The sequence below is a fragment of the Anabrus simplex genome, chromosome 2, assembly GCF_040414725.1.
Source record: "Anabrus simplex isolate iqAnaSimp1 chromosome 2, ASM4041472v1, whole genome shotgun sequence".
NCBI classification, from domain to species: Eukaryota; Metazoa; Arthropoda; class Insecta; order Orthoptera; family Tettigoniidae; genus Anabrus; species Anabrus simplex.
The window spans coordinates 838,511,758-838,536,602 of record NC_090266.1 but is presented as its reverse complement, the minus strand read 5'-3'; the positions used below and the strand labels follow the sequence as shown (position 1 = coordinate 838,536,602).

The 24,845-nt window shown below is 37.7% G+C and overlaps 1 protein-coding gene across 8 annotated transcripts in view; it reads left to right on the top strand.

The window, feature by feature from the left end:
- Positions 1–24,845, top strand: part of baz (bazooka) — an 842,954-nt gene that overhangs the window by 763,001 nt on the left and 55,108 nt on the right. For 7 of the 8 annotated variants that reach the window (XM_068226299.1, XM_067141558.2, XM_067141556.2 and 4 more), the window contains one exon: positions 1,807–1,893. The exons of the other annotated variant lie outside the window; for it this stretch is intronic. In XM_068226299.1, coding sequence (XP_068082400.1) covers positions 1,807–1,893 — 87 coding nt within the window. The remainder of the gene's footprint in view (positions 1–1,806; positions 1,894–24,845) is intronic. 8 annotated transcript variants of the gene reach the window in all.

Below are 24,845 nucleotides of genomic sequence, written 5' to 3'. Positions count from 1 at the left end.
TATCAGTTCAGCCTTGGTTAGGCTTTTAAGAACATTGCATGCTTGAATATTCTGAAAATATATTTTACTTTGAAACTCATGCATGTAATTTTCTCTTCATGAGTCAGCTCTTCCTTCAGCCATGTTTATAGTTATTATTAAAGGAAAAAGGGGATGCTAAGTGAAGGTACTACCTGCTTGGAAACCTTGGGGCATGATTAGAAATTAGAAAAGCTGGGTGTCTTGATTCCTATTGCTGCAGTTGAACATCTCTTTTCTTCCTTCTGTTCTTGTAAACAAACCAACAGATTCACTGAACAGAGATAGAATATTGAAATGTTATCTTAAAACTGTTGAAATTATATTCATTTTTATGGATCTCTTATGGAAGGTACTTGTGTGTTTTGTTTATGTGTTTCTGTGTATTTTTGGGGCTGTAATTTCTGGTGTGGCTTGTACCTTGAATGCTATTTAGCAATCACGAAACAGCAACATACAAATTGTTGATACAGTTTTCTTTAAAAATATTTAACAATTCTGCAAATAATTATTTCATGTTCACATTACGATGTTCATATATAGCCTAATTGTGAAACCAAATGAGAACAGTGAGTAATTGTGTATATTTATTAAAATGATGACTAGAAATACCAATACTGCTTTATTGACATGTTCATTCGTACATGAAGTGACATTCTACTGCATGTAGCTATGATTTCAGGCAGACCTTCTTGTCTGGTATAAATGAAGTGTATATGTTGTTGCCTATGAACTGACATAGAATTGTTAGCAGACAGGTTTTTTTTTTTGGTCTAAAATATTTTTGTGTATTTTGCATGTTTTTCACTTCGATATAATCATTGAAGCCTTTTGTTTTGTTTTTAACATACAGGAAAGAAGTAGCTTAACATTGCACTCATTTGCAGTTTAAAGAAACATGAAATGATAATTTTGCAAAGTCATAGCTGTATGGTAGTCAGGCACCAGACTATCTCAGGTGTCACATGCATAGACAACAAAATCATCTGTAACATGACAAGACATCTTAGCTATGAGCATTAGGTCTACTCCCTTCACAGCACACCCGTATAAAGCTTGGTATTAACAGAGAATAATTTAATTGAATTTTATTTAATATTTTAATTAAAATCATACTTTTTAGTTAAAATAATTGTGACAGTAGAAGAAAGTTTGCCAGAAAATTAATTACTTCAGTAAATCAATATACCAAGATAATTTTTGATAGATTTGTGATATTTGCTGTCTGTTCTATTTCTACATCCTTCCCCTTAATTCACTCTTTTCCAGCACCAGCTATGTACTGTTCATGATGAAATGACTTCCTACATTCTCTGAAAGAGATGTAATTTCTTTTTATAGGCTATGCCATTAGCTACTACTTCTTCAATCCATTTAAAAATGTTCCTTATTAAAAAACACCAGTACTGTAGTTTATGACCTCAGAAGCTCAACTGATCGTTAAAAACACCATAGCTTCCTTACTGCATTTGTTATCGTGATGAAGGATGTGTTATTTGCATGATACATTTGCTCACAAATGCCTATTGTACATGTTTGAAATGTGAATGAGAGCATGAGATGCATGAATGTAGGCAGTCGCTTACAGTGACAGCTGTGTGAAAATGCACGTGTGCTAAACAGTGGGTTATTATAAAACAGTAATGAAGCTAACAGTTCAGGTGAGTTTAACTTTTCAACAATTGAATGTTGCTGTTTGTGAAGGCACTGGGAGGGCACTGTATCCACTCAGGGGTTATGCACAGCCTGTGTTAACGACTCTTCCTTCTTTTTCTTGGGTGTCACTAGCAAGCGCAAAGAACACCTCTCTGAAATACAGATAATGCAGATGAGGCTGCAGGTGCAACGGCAGAGGTATAAGGTGGAAGAGGAAAGGTAGGGCAGTATAACTCTTACTAAAAAAAGAAAAGGCCATAACTGATCTTTCCATATGCAGTTTTTTAATTTTTGTAATGAAACAGTCTGAGTAAAAAATATTCACATTGGTAGCAAACATATTCAGTTAGTAGAGTTGCAAATCAAATATCCATATTTTTGAGACCAGTTGACTTTTGGGAAAAATATAATGGTTTGTACACGTAACTTTTTATTGTGGTGTATAATGGATGTCTTTGGTTGTACAGTCATGGAATGTGATGGACAGCTGGCAAGCAAACATTCTGATGGGGGCAAATAAACAAATTCATTATTTTTATTTCATCATATTTAGAATATATAAATATGTATTCATACACATTTTGGTCTCTTGTGCACAACTATTCTGAGATGGTCTTGAAGAATGGTGTGATAAGAGTAATATTTTGTTGTTGTTGTTAATGATGATGATGCTTGTTGTTTAAAGAGGCCTAACATTTAGGTCATCGGCCCCTTTGGTTAATGAGAAGTAATTGAAGTTCTTACCTGAATTTATGTTTCATTGTGTTCATAAGACATCTCCAACTGTGATTAATCAGGAACATACACTTTGGTAGTGATAATCCACAAAGAAGTGTGTAAAGCATAACTTCTCCAAACACCGTCCACATTTAATAACTGCAGTCTTTTCACATTTAATAGAATGACTTTTGAAATTCTTGAAGCAGTAGTCAGTTATGTTTTGAAAATGGTCTTAGTTTCTTACAAATAATCCAGTTAACATCCATGCATACTGATTTTGGTATTGAAATCGCAGTGACAGGAACTGTTGATATCTCAGTAACTGTAGTTGAGGATGTTTACATTGATGCTTTCATAGTCTGTAATTGAAGACTTGATATAAACTTTTGGACTTTTGCCACCTCAAAAAACAAAGTGAAATTCTTTACGTTTCGCAGAGAACTTTACTCTGCGTCTTCAGAAGAAAATCTTGACTGTTCACGAGGAAGACTTTTCCAATAAAGTTTATATCATGTCTGTAGTTGAAGATGTTACTTCATTGCTGCAGAGTATCAGCTGAGTGTTCAAAATCAACTTTATATTAAAGCTCATGTATCATGTATTTGTACAAATGGTGGGAGGGAATCTATCTAGAGCATACACTGGCAAAGTTTGCCCAATTGAGCTCTGCTCTAGCGTGTCCTTGGCTGAGAGTCTCAATGCAGCTTTTGGGATGAGTCAGTGGCGTGCATTACCGATGGCAGAACTTAAAATACAGCAGATCAACCTGAACCAGTATTCTACATTTATACCTTTATAAAATACATGAGTGGAATTGCAGACATATTTGTTATAATTCTTCAGAACATTTATTACACCTAGTTCTACATTAAACTTAAGAGTTTTTTTTTATGTTTATCTATTTTGATTAATAAAATTATTTTATACATAATTTATATTAACTTATTCAGAAGGAATGAAACAGAAATGGTTCTTCCACATTTAACTGATCAACACTTAACATAAAGGGGAAAAAAAGGTTTTCAGAATACAGAATTTAGGACAGATAATTCAAACAGAACAATGTAAGGTATATCTGATCAGAAATAATTCATTTATAAGTAACTTATAACTAAAACTTGAATTAAATGTTCTATTTTTGGTTTCTAAGCTTTCCTTTGACCAACCGCTCAATATCTGAGGTGACATTTTGTGCTGCCTTGATTCTGAGAACTGCATTCAGACATCATCACATTACTTTGTTTCCCCATGTTTTCCTGATTTCAAAACTGAGAAGAGCTGCTTACGTATGTGTTTGGCACCGCCACTAGAATTGCTCATAGTCTGAGTAAAACCAAGGACAAATTGTCCCCACTTTTACATCCTGGGGTATACAAAATTCCCTGTACTTGCGGTAAGGTATACATCGGCCAAACATGTCGGTCCATTGGTACCCGTATCAAAGAACACGAACGTAATATTAGTCTCAACCAACCAGACAAATCAGCCATAGCTGAGCATGCTCTATCGTCGAGTCATGATGTCATGTTCCAAGATGCTCGAGCTCTTACCCACACTAGACACTACAGGTCCAGGATTATATGGGAAGCTGTGGAAATTCGTAGAAATCCTAACAATTTCAACAGGGACACCGGCTATCAATTAAGTAATACCTGGTTCCCAGCCATTAAGAATTTACATAGGTAGTTCCCTTCCCGGTCCCTTCACTATTGTTATTTCGTCACTGTGTTTTCCAAATTCGTACGTTCCTCGTCGCCAGATGTTTCATTCCAGGCTTGTGTCTATGCCATACATCTGCCAATGTCATGTGTTATGCAAACACGTTTATGTGAACCGCTTAGACTGATTGTGATGGTTCGGTCAGCTTCCACTTCGAACGCTAGCGTTGCCATGTCCTGGGGGCCATCTGGTGATGAATGAACGTACCATTTTCCACTTCTATTATAACGTCCAAATTTAAAAGTGTCATTGTTTAAGAAGCCTTTATCGTGGACATTTGAGATTTCTTCTGAGGATGCAGAGCACAGTTCCCTGCGAAACGTTATGAATTTCACCTTATTTTCTTGACACGGCATAAGCCCAAAAGCCTATAGGGTATCATGTCTTTAAGTACAGGCCGTGAAAGCATTAATGACAACATTATGAGAAAAAGATTGGTAAAACCCACCAAGCCCTCCTTATCATTAAACTTATCTTTCATTTCTGTGTCATGCTGCAGATCAATAATTTCTAACTGTAAACTGGCTACCAAATATATCAAATCGAATTTCTAGAATTTTCAGGTCCTGGAATAGTGTTTCAAATTGTTCATGCTGTGTAGAAAGAATTTCTGCATACCCTTTAAAGTAATGCTTAACATCAACTTGTAAAAGAAAGGCAAACTTTGGAAAGTGGGAAGTATTGTCATTTGGAAGTTGACATTCCCTTGACTGAAGTTTCATTTTGAAGACATTTATTTTATCCCAGAGGTGAGTTAAAATGTCATTTCCCTTGCAGAGATACATTAAGTGTGTTCAAATGCAAAGTCAAATCAGCAAGGAAAGCAGGATCACCTATCCACTTTGAATCCTTGAATTCAGGAACAGCCTTATCTTTCATATCCATAAACATGGTTATTTCCTTACGAAGTTCGAAAATTCTATTGATTACGTTACCTCTACTAAGCCATCTCACCCCACAGTGATGAAGAATATCGATCGCCATATTTACATTCAATGTCTTCAAGAAGCGATTTGAACTGGTGATCGTTGAGGCTACATTGCCTAATGAAATTTACAGTTTTCATCACAACACCCATAACATTTGTTAAGAAGGAAGCCATACTTTCCCAGTGTCGACTCAGTTTAATGTAACTTAGAAGCTTTCCACTCTGTCGAACACACAAGTTAAATATCTTCTTCTTCTTTTCCTACCGCTTTCCCCACACCTGCAGAGTCGCAGGTGCAAACTGCGTCGCACATGTGGATTCGGCCGTTTTACAGCCGGATGACCTTCCTGACGCAAATCCTATATGGAGGGATGTAATCACTATTGCGTGTTTCTATGGTAGTTGGTAGTGTAGTGTGTTGTGTGAATATGAAGAGGAGAATGTTGGGACGGGCACAAACACCCAGTTCCCAGGCCAGAAGAATTAATCAGAAGCAATTAAAATCCCCGACCCGGCCGGGAATCGAACCCGGGACCCTCTGAACCGAAGGCCAGTACGCTGACCATTCAGTCAATGAGTCGGACACACAAGTTAAATAAATGATAGATAAAATTAGATAAAATTAATGAACAGGAGGAGAGATCGTGTTATTCAAATGTCATAGGTTATAAGTCTCATATGATAAAGCACAAATATTTTTGGCACCATTGCACAATGAATGTGCACTTTAAGGCCACATTGTTCTTCACAGTTTTCCTTACTTGTTTGAAGGCAATATTTTGCAGGCACTTTGAACTCGGGAGGTCTCTCTGTTGTGTAAATTGGTTGCGAACCACGAATATTTAATCATGCCCTTGACCCGTGGGAAAGAAAATTGAGAATGAACGAAGAATTACATTTTCACTACGCTGTTTCTCTGATAAACATCAAACTGAAAGACTTCACAAGACGGCATAATGTCTGTTAAACGGCGATACAAGGCCTTCCATTGCTGGAAGACAAACTTATCCAAGGGCTGTATTTTCCCCATAGTGCCCGGAAGAATCTGGAGAATTTCTATACTGTTGCTTGGTGGAATGTCTTCAAGACGGATTTTATCACTATACATAGTCCAGGAATCTAACAGTAGCAAACCCTTCTCTTCCATGAATGGGAAGAAGGATTCTTTAAACCAATATTTTAATTTAATTTTTCCCATTTTTCCTGATTTTGTGGCTGTTGCAATTATATTTCTGGCATGAAACATTTCTTTGGAAACTCTCGGACTGAAAGTTTCAGTTGCCTCCTGTAGTGCAATTAATAATTTCGGGAAAAGGGTACTGGTCATACTAATTTTAGGCATAATTATGTACGAATTGGTGTGTGCACTAACTGATTAAGCAACTGTTTCTGTATGTTTCTCACCAACAAATGACAGTCCTTTTTGCTTTCATTCCACGCACGAAATCACTCTGATCTGTATTGTATATTGAGGAAGGGGTGTAGTCTCAAAATCACTCTGTAGCTGCTTCCACAAATTTCTCTGCTAATTTATCTTTTTCGTTTTGTTCTTACAGAAATGGACAGGATACAAATTTCGTGACTTTTCTACTTTTTATTCTGTACTTTTTCTTGAAACGACTCAACCAACCAGTAGATGCGCTGAAATTAGCTTGCCCCATCGAAATCTCTCTTGAAATTTCCAAGGCCCACAGTCGCAGGTGCCATAAGACCTATCTGTGTTGGTGTGACGTAAAGCAAAAGAAGCAGTCGCAGGTCTTCATCACATACATTCCGCTTCAGCCTTCTTGCTTCTGCAAAGTGAGGAAATAATTTTGTGTGATTCAATTTCCTGTGTTCAACGGGACTTACTAATGTGTATATTCTGATTGGTTCTTCCACCTGTACAGTTGTCATAGTGGCGCCACCTTGCAACAACTTTTGTGAACAGTGGTTAATGAAAGCTACTTCTTATTCCCCCACCCCTTATTTAACCATAAATTTACAGCTTTCCCCTTGTATGCAAGATCTACAGTTTATTTCACTTTCTTCTCAAACTAGTAGATTTTTAGGTGACTGCAGTGTCTTTTCACAGGATTAACGGGAATCAGACTTGGGGCTCAAACTTAGATCCGTAACACCTCTCATACCTGGCAATGGTGTGCTGCCTTCTCTTTCAGATAATGCAGATGAGGTGTCGCTGCTTTTCAGTTAGTTCGATCACATGTCGACCCATCTCCCTTTCTTCTGAAGTTATTTCACAGGAAGAGTAGAAACCTTTTTTCACAGAAATAACGTAATGCATACTCTAGAAAATAAGCCAGATTAATGGCTGCTGTCTCAAAGGATCATGTGTTAACTGCCTGGCAGAGAAAGCTCAAGGTAACATACTCACCTCAGCTGGTCACCAGGGCTGCCCACGTACAGCTATATGCTAACACGTGCAATCCTATTAGACATTTCTGTGTTGATTTCAGGACCTTACAGCTTGAAATGGCACCTAAATTTTTGTACATTGCTTTCTTATGGACCCTCATCCTCTATGCGAAATATTATTGTCAGTTCTTATATGACCGTATGGATAGTTCCTTTGTAATTTGTTCTGCTTGTTGCACAGTTGCTTGGGACAAGCAAGCCTGAGGTAGAATTTGTACACCTTTGGCTGTGATATATAACAGTGAGTGACTACATTGCAAACATTGATGATATCATAGTGATGGTGGCAGAAATTCATTGCAGACCATGAAAATATTTAAGAAGAGTAGAGTTTGAGACGTGGTTTCCCATTTTCACACCAGGCAAATGCTGGGGCTGTACCTTAATTAAGGCCACGGCCGCTTCCTTCCAACTCCTAGGCTTTTCCTATCCCATCGTCGCCATAAGACCTATCTGTGTCGGTGCGACGTAAAGCCCCTAGCAAAAAAAAAAAAAAAAAAAAATAGAGTTTGAGACAGTCCTAAATAGCCTTAGAAGAGGGCTACTTGGTTCAGGAAAATGCCGTGATTCATATCAACGAGGTTATCATGGATGTGGGTCATGGTCAAGTTTACTGCATGTTCCATAGTGTACTGGTTTACAACAGAGTGTTGTTGCACAAGGTGGCTCAGTACCTAATCCTATATCACTAGATTACCAAGAAGTATTTTATATCAAATTGGGTGTTGTCTCACTAAAATGTTTTTAAAGAGAGATATATGAGGTCAAGAGGCCAGGCCTTTAGGATTCAGAAGTCATCTTCCTCTTGTGAAAACAACAGCAGGCCATGGCCGCTTTCTTTCCATCCCTAGTCCTTTCCTGTCTCATCGTTGCCATAAGACCTATCTGTGTTGGTGCAACCTAAATCAACTTGTTAAAAAAGAAAAAAAAATTGTTTCTGTTATTGCTAAACATGCAGAGTAAGGTTAACAATTTGTTTTAGATCAAATTGTGATGAATAAAATGCATTTATTAGTGCTTATAAATGCCTATTTTGACCATTAGCATCTATTTTGTGATAAATGCCTATTTAAGCACCTAAAACATCAAGTTTTAATTTTTTTTAATAATATTTTTTTTTTTCATCATTATACAGTATCTCATTGGTTGACAGAGAGCATTGCTTGATCACATCCTGTGAGGTTGAGAGGATATTCTCACAATTTAGAAATACCCATCCTGAGTGAAACAAAACAGAAATTAACACCCTTGAAAAATACATAACAGTCAGATGTAATGTGGATAAAGAGTAGGTTGTTTCAGTAGTTTCAGTACAGCTCCTTTAAGGAGTTAATACAAAGTCCAGCTCCTTGGCTGAATGGTCAGCATCGACACCTTCAGTTCAGAGGGTCCCATGTTTGGTTCCTGGCTGGTTCAGGAAAATTAAATGGCATCTTCTGACTCAGGGACTGGCTGTTTTTTGTTCATCTTAACACACAACACACTACACTACCAGCCACCACAGAAACATGGGATACTGAATACCTCCCTCCACATGGGATTGGCTTCAGGATGGGCATCTGGCTGTAACTCAGGGCTAGAAGAAGAAAATACATGTTTATACAAATTTTGCTAGTAACTATTTTAACCTTTTCATTGCCTATTTAGACTGCCAAAACCAGAATTTTTAATGTCTAAATGTCTTCAGCTTAGCCATGAGTAATTGATATTCACTCTCAAATTTTGCTATTAAGATTGTTATAATGGAATCTTTTTCCTACAGGTTTGAATGTAAAAGATATATATGCCCTGATTATGTTTGCTGATGTTTCATGTGAGTTAATTGAATAGTTACTTGAATTAAAATGTTGGCAAAAATCAGTTATGGCCAGTGAAAAGATAGTTTTAAACTTTTATTTTGCTGGTTGTGATGTGTACTTAGCCATAAAATTACCTCTCAGAATTTGGTCTGCTGTTGCGAGCATGCTCAATGAATACTCAGTGCATGTTTCTTTGCTTGTACAAAGGAAGTAAGAGTTTTCTTGCAGTTTATGTTGTTAATTGCATCTATTTTTCTGCTTTTCTAGTGCCTTGCAGATATTTTGCTATAATTATTTTTGCCTTATTATCAGAGAGCATTTGTCTGATATGAGGTGTAGTTGAATAACAAGAATATGAACTTAAGAATGTATATATATGTATTGCTCTATAATTTGTCCTTTAACAGAAAGATTCGTTAATAACTTTCAGTTGGCATGTTTGAGACATCTCCAGAGTATTTTTTCTTGTACATTTGTTGATCTGAAGATTTGTTCACTTCTTGCACTAATTTTTACACAAGTTGGCATGGTTAGTTCCTTTCTTTATGCAGTTACCTGTCTTAAATCACTGCTGAGAACAAGCAGAATATTGTTTGTAGAATGCTCCTACCAGTTCTTCCATAGAGAAAAGTTGTGTTTTCAAGTATTATCTGTTGATTATAAATTAAAATGTTTCCCTAGAAAGTAGTACTTAGAGGCTTTGGCCTGGGTTTCGATCTTTTCAGCTTTGTTGAATGGCTTCTCCCATACTTCGACTGTGAAAATTTAGTGAAATATTTCTTGTTTGTTCAGTGGTTATTCTGTGTATAAGCCAATAATCCCAGTCAGCACATTTTAATTGAGAACACACCAGCTTAGGCTTTCACAGCTGGCATCACAATAATGTTAGAAGAAATATTCCAGGCTTGTAAGTTGTGGTCCAGTTGGATTTGTAGGTCCCAACATTTCACCAGATGTTGTGCCTGGCACTTTCAAGGGTCCAGTGTCAGTACGGACAGTGAAACCATTCTACATTTATTAGAAAATCCATGGTTTGCTTCGGAGGAAAAAGGGCAAAGTCTTCTTGACTTATACACTGAACCTTCACTTGAGATTAACACTTCTAACTTTACTAAATATTACATCCAGCACTGACAACATTACAGTGTAACCTCCAGCTAAGCCAAGGGTTGTTCTAAACAGTTCCTGCAATTTGTCTTCTTTCACGTGGCATAAGCCCAACAGAATATCATGCTTATTTGCTACATGTGCTGTCAACTAAATACTCAAGAGACCAAAGCTACAAAGAATAAAGAAGTACTACATCCAGCACTGACAACCTTACAATGTAACCCCCAGCTAAGCCAGAGTCTGGCTGGATTTTTCCTGCAATGGTAATGGAGTGGACCATACTGCCAGCGACTCGATGCTGAGTATTGGGCGGCGGTAAATAACCTGATTTCCTAAGGGAGCCAACTTTTTTGGGTTGATGAGCCCTTTGGAGATGGTCCCCTCAGTGGAGGAAATGATACTTGAAGCCATCAAGCTCTTTTTTTCTGGCGCAACAGCAAAACTGACAAAAGAGGAAGTTCCCTATTCAGTTCCAAATGGTCGTGAAGGCAGAGGACGTCACACCACATGGAGTGGCTGTGAAAGCTCATCTCAACTCTATTTTGAGTCTGCGAAAATCCATTGCAGTCCCAGTGTTGAACCCTGCATAACTCATTTCCTGTGTGGCACATTATTTGGCTCTGTGTAGGTCTCTCTCCAGCAAGTTGGGATCCACCGTAAGCAAATTCATGCCAGTGACACTTTTTTCCTGCTATCTACCCTTACTCTTTGAAGTCCAATGGCAATGGGATAAGGATGGCAAGAGCAGGTTTTGGATGAAACTGGGAGCTTCTAGTCTGGACCTGCACATTGGCGGCAGATGTGTGGTGATCATCTTTCTGAGACCTGTGGCTACATAGGAATTTAGTCCTGCGTCTGTGTTTGGGCAGGCCTATTTAGGAGTACCGTTGCCCACCCCCAGGGCTGAAGGTTCCAGAAAATGTGGGCTAAACATTGGTAGTCACCCTTTCTGCCTGCATTCAGCGGTCACCCCATTTGTGGCCAGAAAATGTAACTACAAATGGAACGTGGAATATCAGAACACTCCTGAATATAAGTAACGACAGACCTGAAAGACTAACAGTACTTGTCATTCACGAGGTCACTAGATTGGACATTGATGTTGCTGCCTTGAGTGAAACCAGATTGTCTGGTGATGGAAAAGTTGTGGAGTTTATACCATTTCTTGGAAGGGAAGAGAAAGGTGAGATGCTTGGTGTTAGGTTTGCTGTGAAGACAAAGCTGATAAATGCTCTCCAGCTCAATCCCACAGCAATCTCTGCATACCACTCGCAGGGAACATTTTTATCATTCCCGTCTCCTCATGTGACCCCCCCCCCCCCCTTCCCCCAGTCTAGATGCTGATGAAGATGTTAGTAATGAGTTTTATCACCAGCTGAGCACACTCATCTGTAAAATATCACCTAAGGACAAACTGTTATTACTTGGTGATTTCAGTGCCAGACTTGGAAGTGATAACTGTCTATGGAAAAATGTGATGGGTGAACATGATGGGTCGATGTGCTGAGCATAGAATTTTTGTCACCAAATACTGAGTTCCAGCTACCTACGGATGCACCCATGCTCTGAGCATTGGCATATTCTTGACTATGTCATCACCTGACAATGTGATAAGAAGGATGTTCTGATCACCACGACTACAAGAATTATTCATGACTGCTTGACAGATCACAGACTTCTGATTTGTCAACTCAGAATCTCTTTCCACTGTAAATTGCTGCTGCATCACTCAAGTCAGTCCAGAAGGAAGTTTGATATCTGTAAACTTCCAGACTGATCCATTGTTACACAGTTCCAGAGTGCAATTTCCAAGTTGCTGGTATCCAATCAAACTATCACAAATAACGTGGAGCAAGAATCGTCAACAATTTGGACTGCTCACCTTGAGTCAGCTATTGCTTCAAACAAAAGAGTCAAGACTGGTTTGAGGACAAAAATGCAGAAGTTATGAGCCTCATGGATGCCAAATGGAAAGCTCTTGTATCCCTTCAGCAAGATTAGTCCTCCAGCTTGAAGAAAGTCCATTTTCAAGATCTTAAGTGAAAATGTCAGATTCGAATCAGGAAATGAAGATCAACTGGTGGCAATAGAAAGCTCAAGGACATCAAAAGTTATCCAATGCCAGAGACCTGCAAAACTTCTACGCAAGGGATTAAAGAACTAGATGGACCAATTCGCTCTTCGATAGGAACTCTGAAATCAGCCAACAATGCTACTACCTTTACTGATAGGACAGACATCTTGGAGCACTGGAAACAACACTTTCTACACTTTTAAATCGCAACTCTCCCACAGCTGAGGACATCCTCTGAGATGAGCCACAACAGCCCCTCACAAACTGAAATCTATGATGATGACGATGATGATGCTTGTTGTTGTTGTTCCAAGGGGCCTAACATATAGGTCATCAGCCCCTAATGGTATGAGATGAAACGAAATGTAGTAATAATTAAAATTTAAAATTTACCCACTGACTAGCATTTAAACAAAATGATGATGAAGAAAATTATTATGAATTTAAAATAATCAGTGGATTTAATTTGCAATGCCTTATTTTCTTATAAAATGATTTAAAAATGGATTAAAATGTACTAAAGTGGAATAAGGCATTGCCTTTGAAATGAAATCATATATTTCATTAAACTGAAAGTTTAAAGAACACATTAAAAATACACAAAGGCAATCTTAAGCAGAGTTAATAGAATAAAAACAAAGCTAACAATAAAGTAAATATTAAAAACAAGGAGAATATTCACTTTTAAATATGATAAAACAGGCCACTATCCCTCATAAAATGGATGACGAGGTCTTCTGACTGCTCGCCATCTCGTAGAATGAGGGAAATGATACTCGGAAGTTTTAAACTATGGCGCAGATTGGCCAGGTCCATGCTCTCCGTAAGAATGTGTACTACGGTCAGATTATCACCGCAAGTACACACCAGCAAGGCTTCTCCCTTCAGTAAGTAGGAGTGCATTGCTATACCATGGCCAGTTCGAAGGCGACATAATACCACTGCTTTTCTCTGATAAACCCAAGGGAAATTCTTCCATACCTTTACAGTTCCTTTAATTATTCTCAGCTTATTTGAAAGAGGGATGATCTGGCACTTCATCTCCCATATTGCAACGATAGCATACTGAGCTCAATAGTTGCAGTCGCTTAAGTGCAGCCAGTATCCAGTAATCGGGAGATAGTGGGTTCGAACCCCACTGTCGGCAGCCCTGAAGATGGTTTTCTGTGGTTTTCCATTTTCACACCAGGCAAATGCCGGGGCTGTACCTTAATTAAGGCCACAGCCGCTTCCTTCCACTTCCTAGACCATTCCTATCCCATCGTCACCATAAGACATATCTGTGTCGGCGCGACGTTAAGCAAAATAGCAACGATAGCTTAAGGGACACAATGAAAGCGCCAATGGCATCGCTTTTGGCGTTGACTTTGCATGTAATGCGCAAGGCATGTGTCATGCCCCGGTTCTTCGTCTTGCATCAGCTCATCTTTAGTGTTCAGGATGAAGTTGCAGTGGAAGACGAGTCCACAAAGCAGATTTAAGGTTTTGTGCTCTTCCACTTTGACGGGGATATAGTCAAACTGGTTGCACTTGAGCAACAGATCAGCCTGAGCTGCAGTGAGTGTTCTCAATAACAAGTTACCGTTGCACATTTTCTTTAAGTCTTCAAGTTTGTCATAGGCACCTTCAATGTGTCTACTGAACAAAATAGCCTTCACCAGCTTGAAATCTAGCCCATCGGTTCTGGTTGCAATCAGCAACCTAGGGGAGCTAGATCCCATGCTATCACGCTGCGCTTTTTCACCAGGGTTTGCTCCCCTGAGGGAATAAAAAAAAGACTTGGGTGGTGGACCACCCTGGGCAGGCTTTTGATGTTTGCTTTTAGCCATGTCCAGAAACATCCTCCATGAAAGCCACCCACTCTAATGAAGGACCTCTCTAGCTGAACCAAGCAACCAAGGCAATGCCCACGTGTCATAACAGGCATTGCCCAGGGTCCAATGATGGGTGATGCCTAGTACGGGGTGACTGAGGCAGTGAGTACCACGAGTCTCTTCCTCAAATCACCCACTGTAGCATTTACCTCATAGCGTATACAGAGTGTGATTACAATAGCACAAAAATAAAAATAAATTTATAGTAATATACTCTGGCATTCAGCTGTATAGGTACCTGCCTTGTCAGGTGGATACCACTGGCGTTCCTACCTGACGGGTTGTGGATACCGCCTGGGCTTTCAAGCGTAGTCTCACACACGAGAGGCCCTTCCCCCAAGCAACACGCACGTAAAATTTTGATCGGTCTACAACCAACCCTAAAAAAAAAAGCGGGGGGCAGGTGGGGGGGGACTGTGGCCCAAATGACCCTTTTAGTCACTTTCAGACAACAGGCAGGGTTTACCTATGGATGTATTCAGACCCTCCTATCCACAGTGGGTACAATTCGTGGTTTCAAAGCCACAATCCATTTCCGTGCCTAGGCCACTCTTCATAGTTGCCTCTTACGACAGGCAGAGGATACCATGGGTATATTCTTCATCACAGGAGGTAAACTGAAACCGTGAAAGGTACCTGGACCTGACAACATTCCATTGGAACTGATTCAAGGGGGAGGCTTATCCTTAAAGGACTCTTCACACTGATCTTTTTATCTGGGAAACTCAGCAAGTACCTGATGATCTGAAGAATGCTGCTATCATCACCATATTCAAGAAAGGTGATTACAGTACCTGGGTATATGTTGCAGTTACTACGGTATATCCGTGCTGTCCACAGCTGCAAAATTCTTGCAAGGATTCTACTTAGCCGTCTCCAGATTGTCTCTGAGGAAATTCTCCTCAAGTTTCAGTGTGGTTTTTCTGTGTCTCAAGGGACACAACTGACACGATCTTCTGTGCAAGGTGACTGCGAGAAAAATGCAGAGAACAGCGGCAACCTTTCTACTTAGTGTTTTATGATCTGGAAAAGGCCTTTGACTCTGTCGTGAGGCCTGCTATGTGGGCAGTATTGAGATGCTTTGGCTGCCCTGAACGTTCTGTTGGCCTGGTTTGAGCACTCAGGTCAGGTTCTCCATCAGAAAAACATCTTTGATGCTTTTCCTATCACACATGGACTGAAGCAAGGGTGTGTACTTGCCCCTTCTATGACAAACTTGCTCTGTACATGTCTGCTATGCTTTGTGATTCGTAATGTACCAACACTTCTGGCACTGATTTAAGGTATCTTCTTGAAGGTATCTTCTTTATGAGACTTTGTTCATGTCGCTTAACTCATGCGACCAGAATAACTGAAGTGCAGTATGCTGAAGATACTACATCAGCTGCTCTCACCCCTGAGGACTAGCAGTAGTCAGTCAATAGTTCTAAGAGTGCATATGATTGTTTTGGCCTCACCATCAATGCACAAAGAAAACCAAGCTCCTTTTCCAACCTGTCTCAGGGATTAGCCCTGCTGAGTTCAATATCTTTGTCGCAGACATCATTCTGGAACAGGTAGATCACTTCTCATACCTTCGGAGCATCTTGTCTAAACGATACATCTCAGAAGAGGATGTGGTAAACAGACTCCATGCTGCTCATTCGACATTTGGTCGGCTATTCAAATGGGTCTTTAAGAATAAATACCTAACAATTCATACCAAACTCTTAGTGTATAAAGCAGTCATCATCACATTGTTACTGTATGGATGTGAAACCTGGACACTGTACCGCCGTGACATCAAGAAACTTGAATGTTTCCATCAGCAGAAACTTAATTTAATCTTAAATATCAAATGGGAGAACCATGTCTCTAATCTTGCAGTTCTTGATAAAGCGTGCATGAACAGTGAGAAGCCTTCATCATTGGCCATCGGCTTTGATAGACTGGGCATGTGTGCCGTATGGGTGACACAGGCTCTTTCGCCAATTACTTTATGGTAAACTTTTCTCAGGCACAGACCCCGTGGTCCCCCTTTGAAGCATTATGAAGACCAGCTTAAACAAACCGTGAAGGTCACAAACATCAACCCTCAGAACTAGAACACACTTGCCAAGGATTACTCGCTTTGGCACCAAACTACATATGCTGCTGTTGAGCTGTTTGATCAAAAGTACTGCAAGCGTAAAGTTATGCATTCTCTGTCAGACGCAGCCTCATCTTCCACCATCCGTCAAGTGCATTCTGTGTGGACATATATTTCACACTTAAATTGGCTTGTTCAGTCATCAAAAGTACAAGCACAAACAGCATCGACTGCCAATGGATTGTAAGTAGGAGAATTTGTATACTTGGAAACAAGCAGCAACTGATGACAATATCATTCAGTTCAATATTAATTCACTGAAGTGCACAATGTTTCAAACATTATGGAAAATGGTTATGAATGTAGGAAGGTTAACAATTCCTGGCTTGATAATATTTGAAAAAATGCTTTAAAACAATTTGAATTGTCTTCTTTGCTACAAATTTATTACTGTCATGAAAGAATACAACACCAAAAACTCTGCTTTGCATTCTTATGACTTTGATCAATCAAAGGACCATGAACTCATGAAGGAAAGGAACTATACACAAAATTTTGCACTTGTAACTTCATAATTTTGAAGCAAAATAGTTTATGAACTTTAAAATAATATGCCTCATTATTCTTGCCAAAACACTTTTCTGTGTTAAAATACAATTTATATCAATATCTTAGTCAAGAAACTCTTAAGTAATCATGTGGAAGGATAAGTAGTTTGTATTGAACAGAATTTTTTAAGTAAATAATATATGCTTTTCTACTGCATGTTATAAGATTATAGGTATAACACATACTAACCAGTTGCTTACATTTTTTAGAGGCATGGACATTAACTCCACAACTGCAGAAGGTCTCAGAGAAGTGAGAAATTTTCATAGTTCTACAAAAATTACTGTTGTTTGAAAAAGTGGTAAAGACTGTTGATAGCATTGAAGTTGAATGGGTAAAACTCAACAGTATAACAACTACAACTGGTAGTAGTAAATACAGGATTAGTTGACCTGGTAGGTTATCTGATTAGTTGTAGCTTTCGTAGTCATCAGCGATGTTGATCTATTGATACTAACATTAGATTCAGTGTCCAGTGACTAAACCAACTACACAGAAGTAGTTTGCACACTTCAAAAAGAGACATTTTGAACTCGCTGATGCTCCAAGTTTTAGCCAGCTTGTTCAGATCCATAAGGATTGTATGGACAAGCTCATCCACAAGAAACCATGCCAATCCATTAGGAATTTGGCCTGTCATATAGGATGCTCTGACGGTCCTTTTGTGCATCTCCTGCAGTTGATGGGTAAGGCCCAAAATCTCAGGACATGAATGCCACGAGCAGAATGAAAGAGAGAAACTTCAATGTGTTCTTGTGTTCTCTGCTGCTGCCAGTTTGCTTGTTTGACAACAGACAAGCTTAAACATAAACAGAAATTTCTGTACCTCATTGTCACAGACAAATAAAAAATGGTGTGTAGCCTCTTGGAAAATAGAAAACAGAATGGCTGAATCCCAACAGGTGAGCAACACCTCAAGCAGTGCCCTAGCTGCATCGTCACAAGACAAAAATATGCATTTTTGCATTTCTGGGGATTGGGAAGGTGTTCATGTATTATGAAATGCTGGAAAAATTTGACCATGCAGGACTTTGACAGAAAATTCAGTGGCTAACCACCAGGCATACAGGAGAAAAGACCTAAATATACCAACACATTATGATTCTTGAGCACGACAATTGTTGCCCCTACATTTCTTATCTGACTGAAAACACAATTCAGGAGCTTGGTTCGGAAATATTTCTCCTGACCTAGTGGCCTTCCCACTTTCACATGTTCTGATTGCTCCCTAAGAGTATACACCCATTTCATTGAACACAAACAAGGGGCTGAAAACATGATGTCATGAATTCTTCACATCATAACCCACCAGTTTCTACTGTTGCTGAGGCTTGAACAAGCTAGTGGAACATTGGCAGCCATTCACAAACAATAAAAGAGAATACAACAAAACTATTGAACAAACTAAACCAGCTTATCTGTCAACTGGGTAATTTATGGTACACTAGCAGTTAACTGCGGCTTCGCTTGAGTGGATTTCGTAATTTGATAGAAGCAATAGTTTCTCGGTACTGTACTAAGACATTATCTGAAAATCCCCAAAGCATAAAACCTCACCGAAAAATTGAGTTTCATTTACCCCAGAAACTATTTGTAAACCATGTTTGTGGTATTGCCTTTTGGGACTAAGATGACCATGCGACATAGAACTGTACACGTGAGAAATAGTTTTATCTCAAGTGGGAAAAAAAACCACCTACATGTTTCTTTATTTTTAAAGGAGATTCCAAATATCTATTTCCAAGTCTGTAACATCTTTAGTTTTTTAGATATAAGTATCCTCATACAAATAAATCAACTAATTTTTCAATTCTTTCACCCCCCCCCCCCCCTTAAGTGTATTTTTTTTTAAAAAAAGAAGGCATGTTACCTTATTTTTAAAGGAGATTCCAAATACCAATTTTCACATCTGTAACATCTTTACTTTTTGAGATAGACGTTTCCTCATACAAAGAATTCAACTAATTTTTCAATTCATTCAACCCCCTTAAGGGGATTCGTTGAAAACAAAAGAATATGTGTTTCTTTACTTTGAAAGAAGATTCCAGATTCAAAAAATCATGTCTGTAACATCTTCACTCTTTGAGATATAAGTATCCTCATAAAAAGAATTCAACGCCCTTTTCACCCCCCACTCTATTAAGTTCATTCTCCCCCCAAAAAAGGCAAATTTCTTTATTTGTAAAGGAGATTCCATATACCAATTTTCACGTATGTAACCTTAAGTCTTTGGGATATAAGTATCCCCATAAAATTAATTCAATCCTTTTCACTTCCTTTCACCCTCTCCCCTTAATTGAATTTTCTGAAAACAAAACACACGTGTTTCTTTATTTATAAAGGAGCTTCCAAATACCAATTATCACAACTGTAACATCATCAGCTTTGAGATATATGTATTCTCATGAAAAGAATTCAACTCCTATTTCACCCCCACTCCTTCCCCCCAAGTTGATTTTTCCCTGGAAATGCATGTTGTTTATTTTTAAAGTAGATTCCGAATACCATTTTTCACGTCTGCAACATCTTTAGATTTTTTAAGATATAAGTAACCTCATACAAATAATTCAACTAATATTTCAATTATTCCCCCCCCCCCCAGTGGATTTTCAAAAAAAAATGTATTTCTTTATTTTTTAAGGAGACGCCAAACATCAATTTTCACATCTGCAACATCTTCAGTTTTTGAGATATCAGTATCCTAATAAAAAATAATTCAACCCCATTTTCAGTCCATTTCACCCCCACCCCTTTAGTGAATTTTATGAAAACAAAAAATTCATGTTTCTTTATTTTTAAAAGATTAAAAATACTAATTTTCATATCTTTAACATGTTGTGATTTTGAGATATACTGTACATACACTCATTTTAAAAATTCACCCTCTTTTTTAGTTCCCCTTAAGTGGCTTTTCAAAAAACAAATAATCTATATTTCATTACTTTTACAGGAGATTCCAAATTCCAATTTTAATAATAATACTTTATTAACGGAAATACCATTTTACATAACAGTAGAGAAGTATAGAAAAAACACAGTAAAAGGAAAGTTCAATGGAGTATAAGTAGAAAAAATATGTACAGATATATACACAGGATATATTACAAGTAAGCACAGGAAAGTAATACAAAAGTAATACAAAACAGTAAAAAGAAAGTTCAATGGAGTATAAGTAGAACATATGTACAGATATATACACAGGTTATATTACAAGTAAGCACAGGAAAGTAATAGTCAATTCTGGAGATTATGTAAATGAGTTCTAAATTTTGACAATGAGCAGTTAAATATATCAATATTCACTTTGTTTAGAGATCTTGACATTCGTTCAATTGGCCCGTTGAATGCATAGTTAGTTCTATACCAATTTGTAGACAATGTATTCTTGAACCTTGTGCGACTGTCTGGTACATGTACGTTAATTTTTGCAAGGAGTTGTGGACAATTCACCAAGGAATGAAGCAATTAAAAATGAAGAGTGTATCCAATAATTCACGGCGTTGTGACAGGCTATGCAGATTTAAGGACTGTTGTAGGGATGTATAATCAACATTATCATATGAGAATCCTGCTCTAAAAGAATATAGACGAAGAAATTTATGTTGTACTGAATCTAATCTATGGATAGAGGTCTGATGAGAAGGGTTCCAAACAGTTGTACAGTATTCTAGTATAGGGCGTACCATAGATACATATAGCAATCGATAGGTAGCTATTTTCATGTCTGTAACTTGTTATGATTCTGAGGTATACTGTAGACATAGTCTTTTTAAAAATTCACCCACTTTGACACTCCTTTTCACCCCCCATTATGTGGATTTAAAAAAAAAGTGTTTCTTTATTTTAAAAAGAGATTCCAAATACTGTTTTTCATGTCTGTAACATCTTCAGTTTTGGAGATGTATGTATACTGATAAAAGGTATTCAACCAATTTTTCATTCCTTTCTTACCCTCCTTAATGGTAGTTTACGAAAACAAAAAATCCGTAGTTCTTTATTTTTATAGGAGATTCCAAATACCTTTTTCCAATTCTTTTACCACCTTTAAGCGAATTTCCACAAAAAAAAAAAGGTATTTCTTTATTTTTAAAGGAGATTCCAAATACCAATTTTCATGTCCCTATTATATTCAGTTTTTGAGATATCAGTATCCTAATAAAAAGAATTCAACCCACTTTTCAGTCCTTTTACCCCCGTTCCCTTGAGTGTTTTTTCCAAAACAAAAAATACTGTATCTTTATTTTTTTCAAAAATTTAACTTACCACTTTTCGCGTCTGTAACACGTTAAGTTTTGAAATATCCTGTAGATATACTCATTTTAAAAACAAACCTCCTTTTTCAGTTCCCTTTAAGTGGATTTTCTGAAAACAAATTATCTATGTCTCTTTACTTTTACAGGAGATTCCAAATACCAGTTTTCATGTTTGTAACATGTTACGTTTCGAGATATACTGTAGAAATGGTCTTTTTATTAATTCACCCCCTTGTGTCACTCCTGTTCACCCCCCATTAATTGGATTTTCCAAAAACAAGAAAAATACATGTTTCTTTTTAAAGGAGATTCCAAATACCAGTTTTCATGTCTGTAACATCTTTAGTTTTTGAGATATAAGTAACCTCATAAAAGGTATTCAACCACTTTTTCAACTTTTTCAATCCTCTTAATGGGACTTTCCAATAACAAAAAATGTTTCTTTATTTTTAAAGGAGATTCCAAATACAAATTTTTACATCTGTAAACTTTTAAGTTTATGGGATACAGATATACTCATTTAAACAATTCATCCCCCTTTTCACCCCCTTAAAACACTTATTTTTTTGTTTTTGGAAAATCCTAATAGGAGGGGTGAAAAAGGGTGAAAAGGGGGTTGAATGACTTTAATGAGGAATCTTATAACTAGGAAAGTGAAGGTATTATAGACCTGAAAATTTGTATTTGGAATCTCCTTTAAAAATAAAGAAACACGTATACTTGGTTTATAGAAAATATCCAATTAATGGGGGTTAAACAGGAGTGACTAATTGGGGTGAATTTTTAGAAAGATAATATCTACAGTCTATCTCAGAAACATAATGTTACAGACGTAAAAATTGGTACTTGGAATTTCCTGTAAGAGTAAAGAAACATAGGTGATTTGTTTTTGGAAACTCCACTTAAGGGGAACTAAAAAGGGTTTGAAATTTTAAAATGAGCATTTCTACAGTATATCTCAAAAACTTTAAAATGTTACAGAAGTGAAAAATGGTATTTTTTATCTCTATTTAAAGTAAAGAAACATGTAGTTTTTGTTTTCGGAAAAGACACTTGGGCGGGGGGTTAAAAGTGACTGAAATTGGGGTTGAATTCCTTTAATTAGGATACTGATATCTCAAAAACTTAAGATGTTACAGACGTGAAATTTGGTATTTGGAATCTCCTTTAAAAATAAAGAAATACGTATTTTTCGTTTACGGAAATCCACTTAAAGGAGGGAATTGAAAAATTAGTTGAATTATTTGTATGAAGATACTATTATCTCAAAAGCGAAAAATTTTGCAGACTTAAAAGTTGGTATATAGAATCTGCTTTAAAAGTAGAGAAACATGTATTCTCGGAAAATCCGTTGAACGTCGGCGCGGCGGGGGGGGGGGGGGGGGGGGTGTGAAAGATTTGAAAAATTATTTGAATTAATTGTATGAGGATACTTACATCTAATAAAAACTAAAGTTGTCACTGACGAGAAAATTAGTATTTTTAACTCCTTTAAAAACAAAGAAAAACGCATTTTGAGAAGGGAATAATTTTAGGGTCAGGGCTGAAAAGGAGTTGAATTCCTTTTATGGGGACACATATCTCAAAAACTGAAGATGTTACAGTTGTGATAATTCGTATTTAGAAGATGCTTTACTATTAAAGAAACAAGTATTTTTTGTCGAAAAATTCACTTAAGTGGGGGGGGGGGTGAAAGGAAGTGAAAAAATATTTCTTTTATGGGGATACTTATATCTCAAAACTTAAGGTAACAGACATAAACATTGGTATTTGGAATCTTCTTTAAAAATGAAGAAATACGTATTTTTTGTTTTCTGAAATCCACTTAAAGGGGGGGAGGGGAAATTGAAAAATTAGTTGAATTATTTGTATGAAAATACTATTATCTCAAAACCGAAAGATTTTGTAGACATGAAAATTAGTATTTGGAATCTGCTTTAAAAGTAAAGAAACACTTATTTTCGGAAAATGCAATGAAAGGGGGAAGGGGTGAAAGAATTGAAAAATTAATTGTATGAGGATACTTACATCTAATAGAAACGAAAGTTGTTACAGACGTGAAAATTAGTATTTGGATCCCCTTTAGAAACAAAGGGAAAACGTTTTGTTGGGGAAACCATCTTCAGGGCGGGGGTGAAAAGGAGTTGCATTCCTTTTATCATGACACATATCTCAAAAATTGAAGATGTTAGAGTAGGGATAAATGGTATTTAGAAGATCCTTTACTATTAAAGAAAAAAGTATTCACTAAAGGGGAGGGGTGGGAGGGAAGGGTGAAGGGAAGTGAAAAGAAACTGAATTCTTTTTATGGGGATACTTTATATCTCAACACTGAAGGTAACAGACGTGAACATTGGTATTTGGAATCTCCTTTAAACATAAAGAAACGCCTTCCTTTTTTTTAACTTAACAGCGGTGGGGTGAAAAAGGAATTGAGACCATTTGATTTTACTGTTCATAATGTACTTATTCTGATCATAAACCGATCATTTTCAATCTTTCCTGGGTTCGTTTTCAAGAGTCATCTTTTCCTTTGGAGAACTTAAAGTTAGATTACTGTAGATTCTCCTGGCATATAAATAAAAAACACATCTGAAATGAAATGGCGTATGGCTTTTATTGCCGGGAGTGTCCGAGGACAAGTTCAGCTCGCCAGTAGCAGGTCTCTTTATTTGATTCCCATAGGCGACCTGCGCGTCGTGATGAAGATGAAATAATGGTGAAGACCACACATACACCCAGCCCCCGTGCCAGCGAAGTTAACCAATTAAGGTTAAAATTTCTGACCCTGCCGGGAATTGAACCTGGGACCCTGTGACCAAAGGCCAGCACTCTAACCATTTAGCCATGGAGCTGGACACATTTGAAATAAACGATAGGAATAATATTGACCGTGCAATTGTTCACCTCTATAGTAAGGTCAATAATGCACGGTAGTATATCATTCGTATTGCCAGAAATCCTGCGCACTTGCCTACGCGCTACAATGGTGCCGGTCACATTGTCAGCAATGACAAGTCAGAGGATGTAATTTACCACAAAGTAGTGGTCTTGCATCTTGCTGTGGGGTCCAGAACATCAATAATAATAATAATAATAATAATAACCCAAATTCAACTAATATCACCCACCCTAACAATAAAAATAAAAATGTTCTGGACCGTCGTCAAAATGTGTGGACCGCGCTGGAAACGGGACCTGGCCGGGTAATGACTACGAATGCAGTCCGGTCGTGGGTTCAGTACCGCCAAGGCACGCAAGACACCACCACTCCGAATCTCCTAAAGGATTTGATCCATATTAAAAATGCTTATAGGAAAAGATGGCAAAGGTTTAGGGACCCAGCTGACCAGGTGGAATACCTGGACCTAGTCCGGGAAGTACGAAATCGATTGCTGGACAGAAAGATTGAAAAATGGGATTAACTTTGCCGTAATCTCTCAGAAAACGAGTCAGATCGCTAAATTTGGCAGATTCTCTCAGAAAATGAGTCAGATCGAGAATTTCGGCGGATTATATATAAAACGTTAAGCATTCAATTATAAATGTCAGTATAATACCATAGCAAAGCATGGGTATCTTGCTAGTCTATCTATATATAT